The sequence below is a fragment of the Pieris brassicae genome, chromosome 10 (genome assembly GCF_905147105.1).
Source record: "Pieris brassicae chromosome 10, ilPieBrab1.1, whole genome shotgun sequence".
Taxonomy (NCBI): Eukaryota; Metazoa; Arthropoda; class Insecta; order Lepidoptera; family Pieridae; genus Pieris; species Pieris brassicae.
This window is the reverse complement of record NC_059674.1, coordinates 15808659-15830272: the sequence shown is the minus strand read 5'-3', so window position 1 is coordinate 15830272 and position 21614 is coordinate 15808659. Positions and strand designations below refer to the sequence as shown.

Below are 21614 nucleotides of genomic sequence, written 5' to 3'. Positions count from 1 at the left end.
TTGCTTTATTACCCTTTGTTTTCTAGCGTCCATTCTGAAAAAAGTTTATTGTGGGTTATAAAATAGCCTAGTGAACTAAAACTATTGATTGGTATTAGACATACGATTAGGAATTATTATATTTTTATTATATATTTAATTCATGCATATGATTATAGGTAGGCGGTTTTACGCAAAACTTTTATAATGGAATATTAATAATATTGGAGTTATATTTAATAATGATAATTGTTTATACATTCCGGGATGCATCCTTTTTAACTTGGCCTTTAGGAAACTCTTTAAAAAACGTCTAAAAAATAATGCACGAATTTTCTGTTAATCATATTATCAGTTGTCATTTTGTTCGTTCATTTACACAATAATATACACCTCATGGCTGTTAATTATTTATAAATTATATCTCCCTGTGCATATATTCGATGCGTATCTTAGTTTTTTCTATAGAACAGCTCGTTGCTCGTATAGAACAGGCATTTAAGAATTTATACGCTCTTTACTTGAAGGACCCTAAGTCGGTTGAGAAATAGTTTAGTAAAGCTCTACTGCCTGTCATTGATATTAGGTTCAGTAAAACTTAGTACAGATGACAAACATAGAACCCATGCGTTAAACATAAACAAATACTTACAATCTCTTATACATTATTTCCAGCACGAGCACAGCTGGTGCCAGCAACATTCCGTATAGTGTGGTTATAATAGCTGGATACATGTCACTGAAGCCGACGCTGCTAAATGCCGAAATGGTCCCCGAACAATGTGGCTTTCCAACATGCAGGCGATGGTGTATGGCAGCTTGTACACCGGTCTCTCGGATTTTGATGAAGCTAAAGATTTGTACTTTATTCTTATAGAAAAGGAGGCCCTTGGTTTTTGTGTTAATAGGTTTCAGCCGTGTTATTTCCGCCATAGCGCCATATTATTTTGTCACCGTCGACGAGTGTACTTTGAAATAGGATTAATCTCGAGCCTGTACTTTCTCAGAATATTATATACTTCAAGGGATTGTTAAATGCGCACATAGAAAGTCCATTGGTGCGTAGCCGGGGATCGAACCTACGACCTCAGGGATTTGAATCGCACGCACAAGCCCCTAGGCCAACACTGCTCTTTATAAGGGTAAATTAATAATATTTCACTGATCAGTAGCTTTTTTTAATTACATTAATTCGAACTTACTTGATTTTAAACAAGTCCTTGTATGGCGATCGCTTCTGGCCGGGAACCCAAGGATCGATTTCATTAATATAATCGATTTCAACAAGATCACATTTCTCGTCCTCCTTATATGTTTCTTGAATTAATCTATATCCAGGATTCAGCTCCATGTGGAATGCAAAAAGACCCTGAAAATAGAGAAAGAAAATTTTCTTTAACTCGAACCTAAACATTTACGAGAAATTGTATGAAACATCACAGGTTGCAGTCTTCGTAACATGAAGTTCGAGACAGTCGTTCATTCTATTTTTAAATAGAAATTCTATTCGATTTGAGAATTCAATGAACTGAAATGTGACCCTTGAGGCACATAGGCGCCTGATGGGTCACGGTGTTTATTTACGCAATAATTGAAAGTAGAGAATGAAACCGCTCAATAAATGTGAGAGTGTTAATGTGAAGAGTAAAATAACTTCCTAATTACTGAAAAATATTAACAAATATTTACCTTATAAGTCCAATGTATAGACACAAAATTAAACAGATGTTACGTGGGTGGAAATGAAACTGTTTTTCTTCAATAGAGGTGCTATTGAAGAAAAACAGTTTCATTTCTAATAAAAACATTCTGTACGCTTTAAGCAATAGTAATAGATTAATAACTTTTATTGAATTAGACTACCTTCTGTATAACATTCGAAAATATATAAAACTTCTTTATTAAAATAACCAGGCACAATCATTTCTAAACTGAAGGTAATAAAGGCCATTTTTAATCAATATTATTTTCCAACCTTCCGTATTCTTTCTACACCATCTTTCATGCTGTAAAAGTTTGGTTTCTTTCCCTTGGGTGCGATTTTCTTGTCGTAGATTGCTTTTCTGATAGGATCGTTCAGTTTCTGTGAAATAATAGTTATTGGTATTGCTTTTGATTAACAAATACGTTTGCATTATGAAAAATTTGCAATAGAATTATCCCGACGAAAGACATTTACAATTGATTATTTTATTCAAGTCTAATGAGACCTACTTAAACATTTTGGAATGCAATTTGCGAATACTAAAAGTCATAATGTAGCAGCCTTCATGGAGTAAATATGATGGTCTGTTTACGTAGTTGGCGCTACTAGTATTAAATTAATATGAGTTTTAGTTAGATTCAAATAGGCTATCTCGCTCTTACAACTTGATTACTAACATCGATGAAAATATTGATGTGTTTTACAACAGTCTGTCAAGTTACCATAACCTTGTTTATCATGCTCTTAATGAGGTTTATGTTTTCATTTAGTTTAGGTTATTGTTGTTTTTTTTTTAGTTTTATTTATTATAATTTTTTATGTTATTGTTTAAATTTTCTCCTTTGATAGACTACTTATGTTCTAAAATCTAATATAATTGATGTGTATGTGTGGTAAATTTGTGATGTCATATTGTGTTGTATTTTTTTAGGCATACACATTGTTGTAGAACATATAAATAAATATATATAAAAGACACGTGTATAAATTTGACAACTGTCGTACTAATAGTGAGACATAGTGTTTTGAGAAAAGGAAGGAAATTTATAAAAAGGAATTACTTGTGTTAACAAACTATTACATTTCGGCGAAGAAATTACTGATTTAGCAAAACATAATTACGTGGATATAACTATATATATCCCTATTTCCCTTGGTTACGGCATCACGCGTGAACGGCTGGACCGGTTTCAGTAATTTTTTGATGTTGTGAAAATATAAAAAATAGCGCGGACATTAGAAAATTTAAGAATTCTTAACCACCATATTAAGTTATCATTAAAAGTAATGCTTCGATCGGAGTTTTCATATTAATAAAATACATATAAAATAATTACAGTCGTTAATTGTTTGTGGCATTATTCTTGAAAATCCATGTTTTTCACATGGTCAGTTATATGCCGCGTGTTACCGTGTTACAACACAACTATTTATATACTCCAGATAAACAAACAAAGAATTTTGTGAATCATAAAGCATTTTTAGTTAATTATACCAATTCGAAATCAATGTTCATAGTTAAGACAGGACAACGTCTATCGGGTTCGCTAGTATATGTATAGATAAGAAGGGATATAGGGAAATGTGCAATATTCTGTAGTTAAAGTTGGTTATTCATAATGAGGAAAATAATCTTTAAGCATCTTGATTCACGAAGAATCGTAGTTTTAACGATGTCACGTATTACATGTTTATTCAAATGATGTTTGTCTTAAAACGTTACTACGCTTTTATAAATAAGTCTGTTATAATTGTGGAAAAGATTTTTCAAATTATTATCATAGTTATATATTGACTTCTAAAAATTAATATTATGTCTTAAATATGCCTTTATAGGTTGGCCTAGAACGCAATTTGTATTTGTATTTTGTAGTGTCATGCAACAAAAGTTTGCACACCTGAAACGAAATATAAATCAGTTTAAATAAAAATGTCTTTATTCATACAAGCAATTGATTTTGGGATTTTAAATAAATTATGTCTGTGTCAGTTTTCCCAGCTCTTCCATAGCAGCATTTAATCACTATGTTTGACGTGGAACTATTTTATCGAAATACAATTTTCTTTAAGTTGTTTAAGAAGTTACAAATAAAACATTTATATCACTGCAGGCTTAAAAGAGATAAATGCGTATTTTGGTGAAGCAGAATTAGTTTAATTATTTAGTAGAATTAGATATAGATTATAAATGAGGGGTTTACATATACAACCTTCTTATAACGTAACGTAGGAACCAGGTTATATAAAGCTATATATTTTATTATATATCAATTCAAACTAATGAAACATGGAGTATTTCCAATATTTTATGAGAATTTCCTTTATTTAAACGAACATAAAATAACACATACCTTAAAGAAATAACGATTATATTCGAAGTCACTTGCTCCCAGCTTCAAAGGCGAGTTTAGGAGGTCAGGTAGACTCCTGACAGATGAACTTGGAGCTCGTAGTAGCACGACTATATTGGCACAGTATGCTGAGTAGAGAATTGTTAATGCGATGAATAAAAGTAACGTGACACAACGGCCTGGAACAAGACCATTTGTTTCTTTGTAATTTGAGCAGGTCATGGTTTGTTATTGTAGAATTATCTATATAGGGATAATACATATTACGTGTTAAGGGATAGACGAGAGTGATCATTTATTATGACAACAATTGATTCCTTGAAGTTATGTTTAGATTTTGGAGATACTTTTTATACCTTATACATAATATTACATCCATGTTAATTTTATGGAGCCAAGCAATTACATCCCTGGTTATCTGAAAAATACCTCAAAAAATACTCTTTCAATTTTGGGTTATATTTTAAGGTTTAAGGGTAAACAATTAACAAAGCGCGAAACAATATATGAGATTGTCTGTTCTTCGTATACATTATTTGTGCAGACTGTCCGAAGTTATAGGTAGCTTATAGTCTTTGTATAGGTTGAATTGTAACGTTGTACGGTCAAATACAGAGCAGTGATCTCTTACAGGACATCAACATTGTCGTCCCTTATTCATTATAATTTTCCAAATTCCATCTGTTTGCAGGTTTGCATGAGCGTCGTCGGCATCCCGAGTTCTTTTGGCTGTTATCCAGGTACACAGTACTTACAGACGTTATTATTCTATTTGATGGTACATGATACAGTACACCAAGATTTCAAATCATAGGTTATTAATTTTGCTTACTAGCTACCCTAAACGTAAAACTGTTTTTTAACGATCTAAGCCATAAGCCATTGTTTAATTAACGTGATAAATCGTTAGTGTTTAGCATTACATACGTTAAAAAAGGATTACTACTGCGTTGACACCCAAATGTTGGTTTAATATGAGAGAGTTCATGGGCGGCGGTATCACTTAACATCAGGTGAGCCTCCTGCCCGTTTGCCTCGTTCTATGAAAAAAAAAAAAGTTTATGAATTTGATGTCTTTTAATTTGACCGTTTATACCAGAATAAATTAGATTGGCCTATGTTATGACCAAAAACTTAGAATCAGTAAGAAAATTTAAGTTATAAGTGTATGTATAAGTTTACTTACCTGCAGCGTATCTGGGTTCAAGGGTACATCCTTGCTGCAGCACAGCGCCAATGATTAATATCAGAACATCAGCCCAGGATCCATTTAACTGCATTGGATGCTGTAATTATCGTAACGTTAATTTTGGTTGTCATAACATGTGTATAGACATTGTAAATTTATTTAATACAATATTTATATTCTAACACACATTAGGACCTACTTTCCAGTTTCCCGACAATACTTGCCTTGTTATTTGCCAAAAAATCTGCAAGATCCCCTTACCTTTGATGCTTTATTTAATTGTGCCATGGATTGGTAATCAACGCTAGCAAGACCAAATTGATGGTAATACAATCTCCCTATACTCGTCAGTATATCTAAGATTATTAAACATTGTGGAATAACAGCAATCTATGAACAACTTCTATATACGCTTCTCAAGAAAAACTGTTACGACTCTGCCCTGAGAAGCAGTCTCGTACGTTTATTCAAGTTTACCAAATCATACGTTATACTATATCTACGGTATGTTACAAACTGAATTATCTAAAAAAAATACAATTTTGGTAAACATAAATGATCAAAACATAAAAAAATAGAAATACAAGATAAAATAAAAATGCCATAAATGTTCGTTAAACATAAAAAAATTACCAGCAAAACAGCGGATTAGGTACGGTATAGAAACTTAACAATGCTTATTTGCAATTGATCAGCCCACTACCGAATATATCCAGGTCCGAATAAGTACTCTTTAATCTGTTATAATTGCGAAGAATTAGAAAGAGAGGTGCCTAAACTTCTAGGTTGGGTTGTTGCAGACGGAATTTGGAAGATTCTGCTGATTTTAAACCCTGGAGACGACAATGTTGATGTCCTGTAAGAAATCTCTGCTCTGTATTTGACCATTTAGCAATTGTGCACATATATAAGAAAGTAACAATGGCTAGAGATCTCCGATCGTACAGTTATATATAAAGATATCATATTAAATCATGATAATCACAGACAACCTCATATACCTTCCGCGCTTCGTTAATTGTTTACCCTCAAATCATAATTTAACACCCGAAAATTGCAAAGTACCTTCTTAAGAGGTATTTTTTAGGTTTGCTGTACTTGTAGTTTATTAAAATATACTAAGCAATAATAAATTTGGTGATTAATAATAGTGGCGGAGAGGTTATTGCCAGCTCTCCTCTACCGTTGATTTGAGAACTGGCAGTAAATTTAAAATTAGAAGCATTTTATATACATTTCTGTTTTTGACGTTTATAAGTGTACATTGTGTTACCCATATGAATAAATGATTTAGCATTTTCTTTTTTTTTATCTAAAAATAAGAAAAGACGTAAATCACAATCACCAGCCTTTAAAATACATTTTCAAGAACAATTTCTTTGTACCTCAGTGTTTTTAATTATAGTTATTGCATTTAGTTTCTTGATTTGTATTACACTTATCAGGTGCCAGGTTCTTATTAAGCCTTATGCAAAATGATACGTCAGATGCATAACAAAAATCCTTTTCGATTGAATTAGAAGAAGCCAGACATTTTTTAATAGCAATGACCAACGAGCTTATCGATACCCATTTTAGTGGATGCGTTGTCGGCCTTTGAGGGAGGAGTATGCTCTTTGTTAAAACGATTACAGTTCGTATCGGCCATCAGGAGTCGATTTCACAGTTTGCAAATGAAAATAGCTTGTGGAGCAGACCGTGTAAGACTTCCCGCCATCAAAGTGATGCAGATGAAAAGTTAAGTAAAAGTAAAAGGAAGTAACTTACCATAGCCACAGTAGCCTCCCATTTCGAGGCTATATATAAGAAGAGTGCACAGCTCAGCACACATACTACTATTGCCATCCATACACCACCCGTGAAAGGAAGTGTAAAGATATTCTGAAGTAATGATAGAGGAGGTTCCCGAAACACGAAGCGAACTGCCGTTGAACCCACCATAGCGATGTAGTCAACCACTTTCATACGCTCTTGAGTAAATATTGTTAATGTACCTAAAAAACATATTCATATTGACGTTCGAAGTAGTGTCGAATATGTCCAATCAATCTGCGAATCAATGGCTTAAAAATAGTGAACAAAGACTGGTTTTCTTTCCAAGAATTTGACCTTTTGTAATTTGCTGAACAGCGCCGTTTAAGCGGCCTGAATTATTTTCAGTCGAATCATTGGTTACAACATTTAATAAACTAACTGGCTTAGGCCATTCGTATGATCATATGACAGAAATAAATATCTGAAATAAAGAAAACAATTTTTTAACCGGATTAAAGCTGTTTGTATTATTATAAACTTATAATTATTTACATAATTTTAAATTTAAATTTTTCCGACGTTTCGCGTGCTTTACAGCGTGCGTGGTCACGGTGACTGAAGACAAAAGGTGTTGAATAAAGTATCACAGCTGTAGAGAAAGTTGTATTATCTGTATTTATTTCCCCGGAGTTGGTATCGACTAAAAGATGAAGGGTTTTTGCAGAATAGACAAGTAATGTAATGTCATTGATTCAAGTCTAGCTGTTTGATCAAATGGATGAATATCCTTTGGCTGAATAAGGCCGCTAGTTTAACGGGGCTGTTTATTAAAGAGACTAGGCTGTTAATTGAACGGATAATTAAACTAGTTGGCTGCGACATATGCATTAATATGAAAATCCATCGGCACTAACAGAGGTCCAAACATTTTATTAAAAACGCATAGAAGTTAAATTGTTGTATTCCGTGCTTTTATTGTTAGTAGTTTAGTCATAAAAGTTACCGAGATCTGCTTCCCTTTTAAGGAGGTGATCTACTATTCCTTGCCAGTTTCCATTCTTATCCTTGTATCCCCAGGTGGGTGTGAATAGCAAGCGTTCGGTTGCATTCAGCATCTCAAAGCAAATCTTGACCACCATGTAACTCATTTTTGTTATAGAATCTTGGTGTAAGTATCTGCCGAATTAATAAATGTATTTATAGCAAATGAAAGCATTCTACGAGAGCAGTTTTATATATGATGTATTTTATAATTAACATAAATAATCAAATAAATAACTACATAACCAATTTTTTTTTAAACTATTTTAGTTTTTTTTTTTTTGGCTTCTGTTCTTTTCGGAGTAGAAATTCTTAGGCCGTAGGGTTCAAATGCAGAGGCTTTATTAAAGATTTAAGCCAGATTTTTAGCGCCTGGTTCTAGTAGTAGTCTGGTAGTTCTGGTCTACCGTTACCGGTGACATCAGAGCTGGCGTGTTCGGCGCTTAACGAATAAGTATTACATACAGCGAGGAAAAACTGCCAGCTTTATAGCTACTCCGCCAACGGGACGAAAGTATTTATTTTTTGTAATAATAATATTCAGATCACTTCCATTTAGTGTTCCAGTTAGTTGTAACTCGGAGGGTTTGTTACCCCGCAACTATGTTTTTTAGTTTAGTAATTTTTGATGAATACGCTACAAGCTGGTATGGACTCAACGAAATTCCCGGCTTTGTAGCCTAGCTCGATTGAAACCAAATAATATATGTAAATGTGTAATTGTGTTTTTTTAGGAATTATGGGACTATGTTTATTTAATGCAGAACAGAGATATTACTGTTAATAAACAATCGTAAAGAGCGTACAAATTCTTAAAAGGCCGGCAACGCACTCGCGAGCCCTCTGGCATTGAGAGTGTCCATGGGCGGCGGTATCACTTAACATCAGGTGAGCCTCCTGCCCGTTTGCCTCCTATTTTATAAAAAAAAAAAACGTACTTTTTTTACTTACAGTCTGTCATCCAAATGCTGTTTAGTATTATTACTGTCGGTAATAACATTCGCCATTGTAAGAGGGTATCGTCGTAAATTACTTCGTCTTCTTGATAATATTTTAAAGTCTCTATGATTTTTTATAATTCCAAACGCCAAATCTTTCCGTATTCTATTTTCATCTTTGTCATTTTCGTAAATAGTTAAAGGTTTATTAAAATTTAATTCTGTTCTGGCAGTCCGCCATTCGCCTCTAGTAGAAAAAATTACTTCCGAATTATCTCGTATTTTGTAAGCTGTAACGTTTGAAATCATAAATATTTATAGTTCCTGAAATAAACAGTTTTTATGCGAAACTTCGCTGGTGTAGAGATATTTTGTATATTTAGATTGATTCCAAATGATACATTGTTGTATATTTGGCATAAATTATAGAAGCAAAGGAAGATAGCCTGCTTTGGAACTCCTTACCTCTTGATATCAGACAAGCTCAATCTGTTAATTTATTTAAAAAAAATCTTTTTAATAATTTATCTTCTGCCTCGTAATTAGCTACTTATATTAATTGTGACTCATTAAACCTTGAATAAGCTTTTACATTTTTGTTATTATTATTATTTACACTTAGTATTACATCTACTAGGGTACTACTACTTACTAGGGTTGCCTGGAAAAAGTCGCATGTTAGCGATAAGTCTGCCCATTGCCTAATAACTTATGTTACCTGCTTTTTTATATGTATGTTCTTGTATAAAGTAACGAAGTGTAAATATATAATACAGGTGAGAATAGATAAACAATTATGCGCATGCCAGTATTGCAAAACTGCGCAGTTGCAGCGAAGTTTTGAGTAAAATGTATGTGACATAAAATTCTTAATATGTTCACGTCACCTTGTAGAATAATTTAAGCTACTTCTAACAATAGACATAGTGACATTTGTGTTAAGTTGATATACATCATTTTTGTATTGAATAATTATTTTATTAATTATAATTATATTGTTAATAAATAAATTATAATCTTAGATTAATTTAAACTTTTTACGAATAATTACATTTAAGAGACTAGCTTATAAATGTAAGTTAGTTCAATATTCAATAACCTTTCTAAATCTTTAATAAGGAGGTTTATTTTTTCGGAATTCAATTATAAAAAGAAGCTGTTTGGTACGAAAAACGCTTGTGCTAAAGAAAACTAATCATAATGTGTACCTTCAATGAAAACAGTTGAATCAAAGCCAATATTAGCAATTACTACGTCACTGTTGAGTGGCATATCCAGCTGATCCAATACATCAAAGTTGTTTCCTTCTGTGTTTAAAAGAAGCCATCTGTATGGTGATTTGAAGTATCCTTGTGCGCTGGCCTATTAAGTAGAAATATTCAAACAAGTCTATTATTAAAAGATGACTTGTAACTATAATAGTCTATCACCGTATATCGTGTTTATTAACACTAGTTAATTTACGAATGTGAGTTCGATTTCGAACATGTAAACTAGATATTAGTGGGTGCCTTTGTAACAGAAATATTACAAACATTTATATATATACATATATAATGAATTAGGAATCCTTTTTAACAACGGTAATAACGAAACCAAAGATGGAAAGAACTACTTACAATATTAATAATAAAACTAAAATTATTAAATAATAAAGACTCAGAGAAACATCTAAATATCGATATTTAATAAGTTGTTACACAGCTTTTAATTAAGTATGAAATACCTTTATTAAAAACAAATTTGTTTCCTGACACGATAGGTCGACTAATATTAGAATATTGTGTGCAAAATATTCGCTTCTATTTGGTTGTAACGAATAGCCAACGTTGATGTTAACCTCGAACATAATTTTACTAAGCACCTTGATTTCGGCTGAAAAATTGACGGTTTATTTTCAATGAATTATTATTATAATAAAAAATTGTAAAACGTATGTATATCTATGTGTATACGGTATATAGTAACGAAATTCTCGTTTATTGTGTTATCAAAGTTAGGGTAGGGTGAGCAAGGTAGGGTACAGGTTATATATAGATAGACTACTTTTAGGTTGTTCTTTATGTAAATGTATTTTTTATAATATATAATTAGCCCATGGTAGTGTGTTCAACACCTAATTCGCTTGGACTTTTATAAGGAATAATTTGTATGCTATTTATTATTAATTATTAAAGTCCACCCAAGCATTCGCTAGCCCTATATAATATATCGGCTGCCAATGGCTCTTCACACTGCTGTAACTCCTGTTATATACAAAAGTCGAAATAATAGCCCACGTAAACCCGAAAACTTCCCTTTAAAATTTAACTACGTCGAAACAAATATAACATACAATTCTTCCAACACGATCTTGGAATCAGAACAGATGTTGGTTTTTCTTCAGTAACCACAAATGAGCCAATAATATCAAATACACTACGGTCTAGGCCATAAATAAAATTAAACCCGGTTAAGAAAAGAATATTCATTAAATTCATGTTTGAGACAAACGCTTAGAACTGATTTTGAAATAAAAATACTGTTGGTAATTTTTGTTTGTTGCATAAATTGTCGAGTAAAAACTTGATACATTTTTCATTGTGAAGGTATAGTTATGAGGCAAAGTGAATTGTTTTATTTTTATACTGTCATCTCATTTTAAAGCTTATAACTACTTAAAACGTTTCATTGATATTGACAAAATTCGAAGAAGTATTTTGTTAAACACTTCAACAAACAACGGTGCCGCGACCCAGAGTGTGATATGGCCTTCTTGACGAAGTTCAGCAGTTACTTATTTGGTTTCTTTTGTTTTTTTCACCTCTAGCTTTTTCTCCTTCAAAACTACTACCAACGTATTAAAACACGTTTATCGCACTTTAATGCGAAATTACAAAATTATGATAATTAATCATAATGACGATGAATTCGATGTTCGTGATTACGATCTATTGTTTACGTCTTGAGAATAACCAGTATAAAATCATATGTATGCTAATTTATATAATTACAAACCCATCGCTATCATATTTCATGTTTATCGTTTTAATTGTCTTTTATTGTTAACAATACAACGACCTCGGAGCCCGGAATCGCGTGTAATAATTAACATTTACTCAATACGATTTAACGGACCTCAATTTATTTAAACAGAACTATACTTCAAGAAAATGTTGTTATAGTATAAAAAAATACAGATAAAGTTGAATCTGTATCTATATCTCATAATAACGATATAGTAGTGTAACCTTAGAATAGATAGATAAAATTGTTGTTGGGAGTATTATTCATATTTTAATATCTAAATATATTTTTCCATGTTAACATGAATGAATAAATAGTTTAAAAATGATTTGTGCATACGACTGTACTTAACATAGAGCATTCCGTTTGGGCGCAGCCTAATGATAGGGTTGTCCAAAGCATTACGAGCACTTAACATGTCATTACGATTTACTGAGACAAATTACTTACAATATTTTAGAAATACCCGGTTCATGGCTTTGATGTTTACCTTAAATATACATATTACTATAATTTGTATGACACAATGAAACGTAGCATATATTATGTTAGCATATTACACAATAAAAAAAACGCATATAAGTAAAATATTAGGGTATGATGGCAGACATACTTTTAAATATTTTATTTAAATCAGTGCCCCGGTGGAATGCGAAAGCGATCCCGGGATTCTCCATTAGCGGTTGGATGAGATACATCGAAGGCATGTGTATGTGGGAATAGCATACCCGGATCTCCAGATGCTTGGTGGTTAGTCGAGTCCCTCATACCCCGTAGCTGTAAAGGTATCAGTTAGTATCCTATGCCTGCGAAAGTATTATTATTATATCACTGGTGGCAACATCGTCATCATGGAATTACCATGGGTCAGTTGATATACGCTTCGTACAAACAGCAGGCTAAAGGGCAGTGACATTAAAAATCTATAAAAAATGACCTGGATTAGTGACAGTGACGTTAGGAAGGGGTACGGTGGTATTATCTATTAATTGGTTAAATTTGTATTTCCAAAACGAGTAATGAAATAATATCGTCACCGTAATAATACGGCACTAATCCGTGACAATAAGTTTAGAATAATTATATAAAAAAAACTAGCGGATCCGACAGACGTTATCTAAATAAAAAACTATGTAAATTCTAGACTCCATCTAAACACTTGTTCATAGGCGTACACGCGTACATAAGAATTATATATAAAGATACATATACATTTTACTTCAATATTATTCCATGTTATTCAATAAAAGACACAGCTTTACAATTTCATACGTACCATGTAACCTAAGTTTTAAAATTCAAAATAAAACAAACAAACTGTTAAAAACATCTGTCTTTTAATTAAAGGGCCTAACAGGAATTCCAATGTGAAAAATTATTGAATATTGCACTCATGGATGTCATAACTCTTCTCAGAATTATGAATCTTTGTGGGTCATGGCGGCACTTTGCCCATATACAGACCGGTGTTGTATTCGTATAGCCAATATTTAGTAACTCCTAATTACTTAAAGCTAAATTTTATGTTGCTTTCTGGAGGTAGTTTTGATTTGCGTTCCCTTGACAATATAATTCTTAAAACTAAGTTCTATCACTCCTCCTATACTGTGCAATCCTGCTTTGGAAATCCATATCTCTTGAAATCAGATGAGGTCAGTGTTTAAATTCATTTAAGAATCTTCTTTTTGAGTATATATATCTTCTACGTAATAAGCTAATGATATATTAATTGATTCATTAACCCTAAGATTATCATTTCGTTTTTTATTATTACTTTTTTTCAATTTAGAATTGTATAACTCTAGTGTTACTTTTATGTCGCTTTTGTTAATTTATTTAAGCACTTCTTGTACCCTCAGTTGGTATTCTTATATTATTTTCTATACTAGGCTTGCCTTGTTATCGATAAGGCCATTGCCTAATAGTTTTAGCATCAAACATTTGTTAAATTAATGTTATCATTTGCTTTATATAATTTATAACAATTAAGTTTTACTGTAACAATTTAAGAACTTTTGTTCATGTAACAAGCCACAAATATGCAAGGAAGGAATATGGTACCAAATAGTTACTTCTTTCTTGCGTCTTTATCCTTCTGTGTAACATTATTGTTTACCTCATAAGCTCATCTAAATTTTATTCACAAACGCTACTGTGAATAAAATAATATAATCTATGTGGCATGTTTTATCATGTGAATAAATCAATATATCGTCAGAGGTCGTAGGTTCGAGCCCCGGCCGTGCACCAAAGGATTTTCTTTCTATGTGCGCATTTAACATTAGCTCGAATGGTGAAGGAAAACATCGTGAAGAAACCGGCTTTCCTTAGACCTAAAAAGTCGAGGGCGTGCGTCAGGCACAGCAGGCTGATCATCTTATTGTCTATTCGATTAACAAATGATCATGAAACATATACAGAAATCTGAGGCCCAGACCTAAAAAGGTTGTTGATACATTGATTTATTTTATTGAATTAAGTGAATCGTATTATGTGTATGGAACACATACTTATGTTAGTTTTATTTGTACAGCTAAAGGCCTTCAGACCGTAACACAGTTTTTTAAACTAGTATGATCCTATGATATAACTAAGAAATAAAACTAAAGTCAATAAATGAATAAATATCAATCATATCTGAAAAGATTTATTTAATATACCGTTATACACCAAATAGTGTTGTTTTACATTGTGACAGTGTTACCTCATTCTTTAAAAAAATATAGGTCTCAATCACCCATTTTTTTATTGCCACATCGTTAGTTATAATAACGAGAAAAACATTATTTATCTAATTGTATTAGTGTATAAAAAGACTTCTGTAATAAAAATGATTCATGGATTGACTCTGTGGTAACATTAATTAAAAAATGCTAATCACAAGTTGACAAAATTTAAAAATTATTTCGCACTTCGATGTGTCATAGATAATATTCATTTTGATATTAACACATTTTAACAGTTAATTAATTTGTAATACTTTTTCTTAACGATATTTCCAGTTTATAAATAGGGCTTAGTTAATTAAAGGCATTTCGATTTCGATTAGAGAGGCATAATTCGAAAAACAAAATTTTTAGGTAATCCAATTTAAAAATCTTTATTGGTTTCACACTTTTTATTAAATTTATAATTATGAAACTTTACAGATTTGTTCTCTAATAACTAGGGACCTCTGACAATTAATTTAAATTTTATGAAATTACGATTAATTGAAAAAAAATGAAATATACAGAAACCGATTAATCTGGGAATTGTTCCTTGTAACGACTGCAGTTTTTGGCTACATAAGAATCTACTACATAAGACCTACACATTATTTATTAAAATAAATATTATTATTATATAAACATTTTATTCATATAAATCATTTGATTCAATATATCATTATATCGAATCAAATACGGATTGTTATTTAGAATTCTAAACGGCTGTAATGAAATTAACCTGCCGTAGAAAGGTACCGGTAATTGGGACACGTTTGAAGCCTAACTTCTTTAAATTTGGACACTATACTAAATAGTAACTGTAGCATTAAGATCGAGTGGTCCGCGGCAAGTTATTATTGTCCTTTTGCCCATTATTTTATTTAATATTTATTATTAATATTTTATAAAAATGACCAAAAACTTGAGCCCTTGTGTTATTTATTACCTCCATCAAAGTAATTTTTCATTGGAGGGTTCAGCAAGCCCATCTATTAGCGTATGAAGAACACTGAACTATTAGAACAAAAGAAACAATACAAAATATTACAGAAATGGGTGAAATTATTCCGATAACACTTAACGCGTGAGCAACTAAGCGGAGGAGATATGTATATATTAAGTTATATATCACGGTCCCAATACATATCTATTAATCATTGAACCGATATTTATCACCACTACAATTATCTTTGACATGAACAATTAGCCTATCAAGTCAAGTTGTATTACAGATAATAAACATTGTTTATTATTTATGTAATGTGGTAAAGCACAACGCGAAAATATCTTGTCGGTCACAGAAGGCTTGAATAAATAATTGGCAAACATTAATTTAATTATTAACCCTGAGAAAATCGCATTCCAAATAAAAAAGAGTTGGTAACTAATATGAGTATTAAATTATTCTAAAATGGTATCTTATTGTTACCATAGAGAATACGAGCATTTTTCTCACAATTTTTACGCGCACCGTTACAGGTACCGGCAAACATCTTGAACAAACGTCCTTGCCTGCGCTGGGGGTGGGGGGTCGGCAGGTGGCGGGAGAGTGACGTGTCAATCGCTTGATTAGTAAATCAGTTGACGTTTGTGTTGAACTTTCCCTCACTCCCTTGTTTAATGCTCAAGAAGTTTGCCGGTATCTGTACTATGTTCCAATCCTTAAAGGGCAATAAACTCGCGAGGTTGGAAATATGCTTATGATATATAAATATGTGTGATAGGTGGCATTTAAGATCAGGTGTACCTTCTGCCCGTTAGTCACTATTCTATAAACAAAAACAGAACCACTTTTAGTATCCTACAGCTACATTGTTAAGGATTCCGTCCCTCTAAAGAAACATGCAAAAGAGAATCACGGATTACCAGTCTTTTTTTAGTTTATTGTTATAAGAATAACAAAGATCCCACAGCTAACTAAATACAGAATATAGTTATCATTTCTTTTGTAGTACCTCCACTACTAATAGAAAATTTAAATCATTTGTTACTATATTTTGCAATTACAACCATTAATGAAATCACAAGAACCATTGTTCAATGGAAGTGTATGAGGAAAGTGAATTTAGGTCACATTATCGTTTTCTTCGAAATGACGCGTAAATCGCTACGTAATTTTATGAAACACGTTGTTAATTGGTACAAGGACTGGAGTTCGATAAAAATATTCAACAAACTGGTAATTGATGAAAGGTCTCTTATAAGATTCGCTTTTTTTTTTAAACTTAATGTATGGATTATGAATAACATCCTTTGAATATATTTTACATCCGAAGCAAGACTACATTTATGATAAGAGGTTCTTAATGACCCTTAGTAAAAGATGTATCCAGTGCCTAAATGAAGTACATCTATTTCCGGCAAAATCGCCAAGATTCAGATCCAACCTCCAACTACGCCACGTTTTCTAAGTTAGCCGTAAGCTTTACATTACTAAAAGAAAGAAAACAATATCTAATTCTTGCGAAAGGGTTACGAATTCCTACTACGAAGCCAGTTTCCTTATGTTATTCATAAATTGAGCAATTTTATCTTTTAAATGTCTAAGAAATGAACGCGTTCACGAGTCACGATTTTAAAATTATTAGTCATTTACACTGTCTAGACTTTAACAATAGAATTATCAAAATGACCGCGTAATTTTTATATATTGTAGTAAATTTTTTGATAAATGTTTTTAACAGGTAATTTTTTTCATCAAAAACATAACTTTATAACATTTTAATTTTATATACCAACTATGTTTTAATTGTGAGATACATTGTGTTTCTATGCGGTCGCCAAGTCGTCTAGCTATTTATTTAAAATATTTTTTTAAAAATATGTTTTTAGTTCTATTACGTAATAAGTTGAGGCAGAAAGTTATTTAAGTGGGGCGTGAATAAATTAACGGACTTGGTATTACATGGATCTCATGGTAGAAGAACGGAATTGTGATTTTTTTAAAGTTAAACTTCTTTAGGAGCATAAGGATTTTACGAAACCCAAAAATAGGGATTTTAAACCCAATAATACTAATATTAGCGAAAGTTTTTGTCGAAAAGAAGAGGGCGATTGAGACCGATTGAGAGAGAGTGAGAAAGGGCGAACGTAGTATGAAGCAAATAGCCATGGGGCGAGAGTAGGGAACAAGCATGTGAGAAAGATCGAGAGAGAGAGAGAGAGAGATTAAGGGAGATCGAGAAAAACTACACGCTATTGGTTGATGTATTCGTTTAGTAGTAGTAGTAGTAAAACTTTAGATTGCAATTCTGTCGCATAACGTCTTGTGCAATAAACGCAGATTTTTTATTTATTTATATTATTATTAGCACGCATACAGTGTGTATACAGTGAGAATATAGATATACAAATACATGGAGTGATCATATACTGGTACATGATCACCTATTTTGACTTTTACCTTAGTAATAATTAATTTACAAAGAAGTTTCACTGACATGTCCACTTTGTACGCACTCAATTTTTTTACAAGATATGTTTTTGATATCATCATTTCTTAAATAGAACTTGTGTTTCTTTCCGGTATCTTCTACTTTCTCAAAAAATCAGCATTCCATTTTATGTAATCTAGAAAACTATTTTTTTATTTATTTGTACATTAAACATAATTGTATTTTAAATTTGAAGCTTAGAGCTTGAAATTCCTTAGAATTTTGTTGATCGGTCAGTGAGTGAGTGACAAAATTAATAAACTTTGTTATGTTATATGGTTCAAATTAAATGAAATTTGAAATATACCGTGTTGACTATACTTTTTGGTAAATTAAGCGTTAAATTCATCCTAGTTTTATGCACAACAAAGTTATAGGGGGTCGAAAATCGCCGGAACTATTTCGTTAAAAGGATGGTACGGAAATGCTTTTTTGCTCGACTTAGCACTGCGTGACCAGATTTAAAAAACATAAAAATGTTACTTTATTAAAAATAATTGCAGTGTATTAATTACGTATTATCACGTTATTATTGGTTAGTAAATGATATAACTGAAAACTTATGCAGGATCCAATTATCCTAAATATAAGTATGTGTTGTATTATTTATATTATTATCTATGAAAAGCTAAATCATTGCCATAACGATGTTAATTAAAGCACCATTACAATTCATAAAATCAGCATTCATGCTTCATTTAATGTAAAAAAATCATTAAAATATATGACTTTAATAGATTTGATTTCAATTTAGTATCTTTGTCACGTTCCGGAATATCTGGAATATCCGCGTTTAAACAAGCATTACTATAATTATTTGATAATTAATTCATTATGCATGCATAGAGCCGATTGATGAATGATAATTATAACTTTATAGACATCATTTGATTACTGTCTTATAATTATTTCTGCTTTGACCTACTGTTCAATGTGTGAATGCTGAACTATTCGGATATATTTAAAGTCATAATCGTATAACTCACTAAAAGGGCTGCCCCTTTCCCATGCTGTAATATCTATACACATGTATATAAATAAAAATTAAACCGAAATATGTTGCTAAGCGCAATACTCAAAGACGGTTGGTTTAATTCGAATGTTTTTAATTTATTCCTACAGCTCTCAGTAAGATTTTAAAGTTGATAAAAATTGCGATAATAGAAAAAAAATTAAGAATTATGTTCCATATGTACTAAAAAGGTAGGCTACATAACAATATAATACTAAGGCGAAACGTTCGCGGTGGTATGAAATTATAATGAACTGCAACAGTTAATAAGGAACATTAAACAATAGTAAGCTTACCATTTACATAATAATAATAAAGTTTACTACATCTTCACTAGCTGACATTTATCTTCGTGTCAGGTACCAGGGCTAAAGGATTCTTGTGGTAACAGGTCACTATATATGCCATTGATATGTAATGCATGTTCAAAGGCTGAATCATCGATCAGTGACGAAACATATTGGTATGACGGTAAAATAAGAAATTACGGCTTACAAGCTAGATATTTCTTATGCAGACACCATATCTAGAATGGATCATTAATATTCGGCCTGGCTAAGAGAATATCTTAAAAATACGCGACATACCTTATCCGCCACAAAACAGACATTCTAATATAGAGAATATACAGTGAATCCACTGCCTATCTATTAAAAATTAATAACTAACCAATTTGTTTTAGTTCCGTGACGTATTTACGTAAAAATCATATTAGTAAATGTCTCTTTTGGTCCAAATAGCGAACACAAGATTTCCAAGCAAAAAAATGTTTATTATTATTGTTATAACGTGAATAATATGATTTCACATTTTTTTAGTAAGAATACGTTTTGTAATCGTCTCGTACATTCGACGTGGTGAAATAAAACTATTATTTTTTGTAACGTTTTAACTAATTAGAAACCACAGACCATAGATACAGTCAAAGTTAACAATTACAGGCTTTGCACCTTTTAATTTTTAGTTGTTTAGTCTATTTTGTGCCCTAGAAAACTACGCGACTCACTCACGCTAGTCCAAGATCTAGAACAAACAAAGTCATGGCTAAATATAATATATTCACGCCCGTTTGCGCGATTTGTTTCTTCAATGTTAGATGTTACATGCCACATACTAATTGATTTCATACATATAGTAGAAACATGTTATGCGATGTCCAGAATCATTTCCGCATCTGATTTTGAAGTGTATAGAGCCTCGTGGGGAGTGCAATAAAACATATGTTCTATGACAGAATGTATAATAGATGCATTTTTCATAACCTATTATTCCTGTTATATTGTTACCGGTATTTGGGAATAGTAAAAATGGTTTATTTCTTTATAAGTAATCTTACAGTAACACATATCCATAATATAAAAGAAAACACTCAGACAGTATACAATACCAAAACAGATTACATTGTTATATACAACAAAAGAGTTAAAGTTAAAGTTCATTACACCCGTACGTAGTACTAAAGTAGTACCGTAAATTTCTAATATGGCTAAATAAAGTCAAATTCTTCCCGCTTCTTAAAATATTTGCTCACATTTTGGTGAGGTGGAAAAAGTATGGTAGTATGATATTAGAAGAGGGTACCCTCTTCACTCTACCTCAAAGGTTAATTTTTTTGTTACATAAGCACACAGATAAATATATACCGTCGTAGTAGCCAAAATGCGTCCATCTCTGAGTGACATAGACTTTTATGTAACACCTTCGTTATTAGTCAAATTTTATTTATTTATTCAATTGGGAAACAAACAGATACATTTCTAAAAGTAGAAGTCAGAAAAGATATATAAACATAAGAATTAAAGCATTGGATATATCCACAAAAAGTTTCACTGATAAAAAAAGGATATAAAGCAAAACAAAACGTGACATGACAGAGAACAAAACATTTAAGTAGACAATACAAAGTTTATAGATCGGTAGAACGACGACAAAACACATACTAGTAGCCAAAATAAGAAGAAAGATACAATAAATTACAAGAAATGTTTGGTATAAGTAATAAATTTTCTAATGCAATGAACCTATATAGTATATAGACGCAAAAATACATACTAATGCGTTACTGAATAGAAAACATAAACGTAATAGAACATAACCAAACAAATAAATGATTTTTTCGACCGAAAAAGCCTGTGAATAAATTCAGGACTGTTCGTTACTCAAGACTAATCGGGCGATTTCTCACAATTAATTCCCATAATTTTATAATTATTGTAATACCACATATTTCAAATTACTAATCGGTAAATTATGAATTAATAAGTTACTCACTGCACTCTGCGCATGCGTCGTGATATCCGTCTAGACTCTATATCATCAGATTAATCATCATTAAATTTCTAACCTTGGGGGCGAGGCAAGCTTAATGCACGATTTTTACAAAATGTATGTTATACCAAGTAAAATTCGTAGTCCTGGAAAGCGAGGCTGTGGCTAAACAACGTACAGATATCCACCGAGAAGCCTGTGAAGTGCCCAGGAGACTTCTGTGCTTCT

At 31.8% G+C, this 21614-nt stretch overlaps 1 protein-coding gene across 1 annotated transcript; it reads right to left on the bottom strand.

Annotated features, from left to right (window-relative positions):
- Positions 1 to 627: 627 nt before the first annotated feature.
- On the bottom strand, positions 628 to 19484 carry LOC123714847 (probable glutamate receptor). The gene is made up of 11 exons (XM_045669448.1): positions 19415 to 19484; positions 10685 to 10833; positions 10168 to 10320; positions 8972 to 9009; positions 7983 to 8155; positions 6992 to 7218; positions 5222 to 5321; positions 4036 to 4214; positions 1955 to 2062; positions 1182 to 1348; positions 628 to 829 (listed from the first exon to the last, which is right to left on the bottom strand). The coding sequence occupies exons 2-11, from the start codon at positions 10805 to 10807 to the stop codon at positions 628 to 630; spliced, it is 1470 nt and encodes a 489-aa protein (XP_045525404.1). The 5' UTR covers positions 10808 to 10833; positions 19415 to 19484.
- Between the last annotated feature and the right edge of the window lie 2130 nt (positions 19485 to 21614).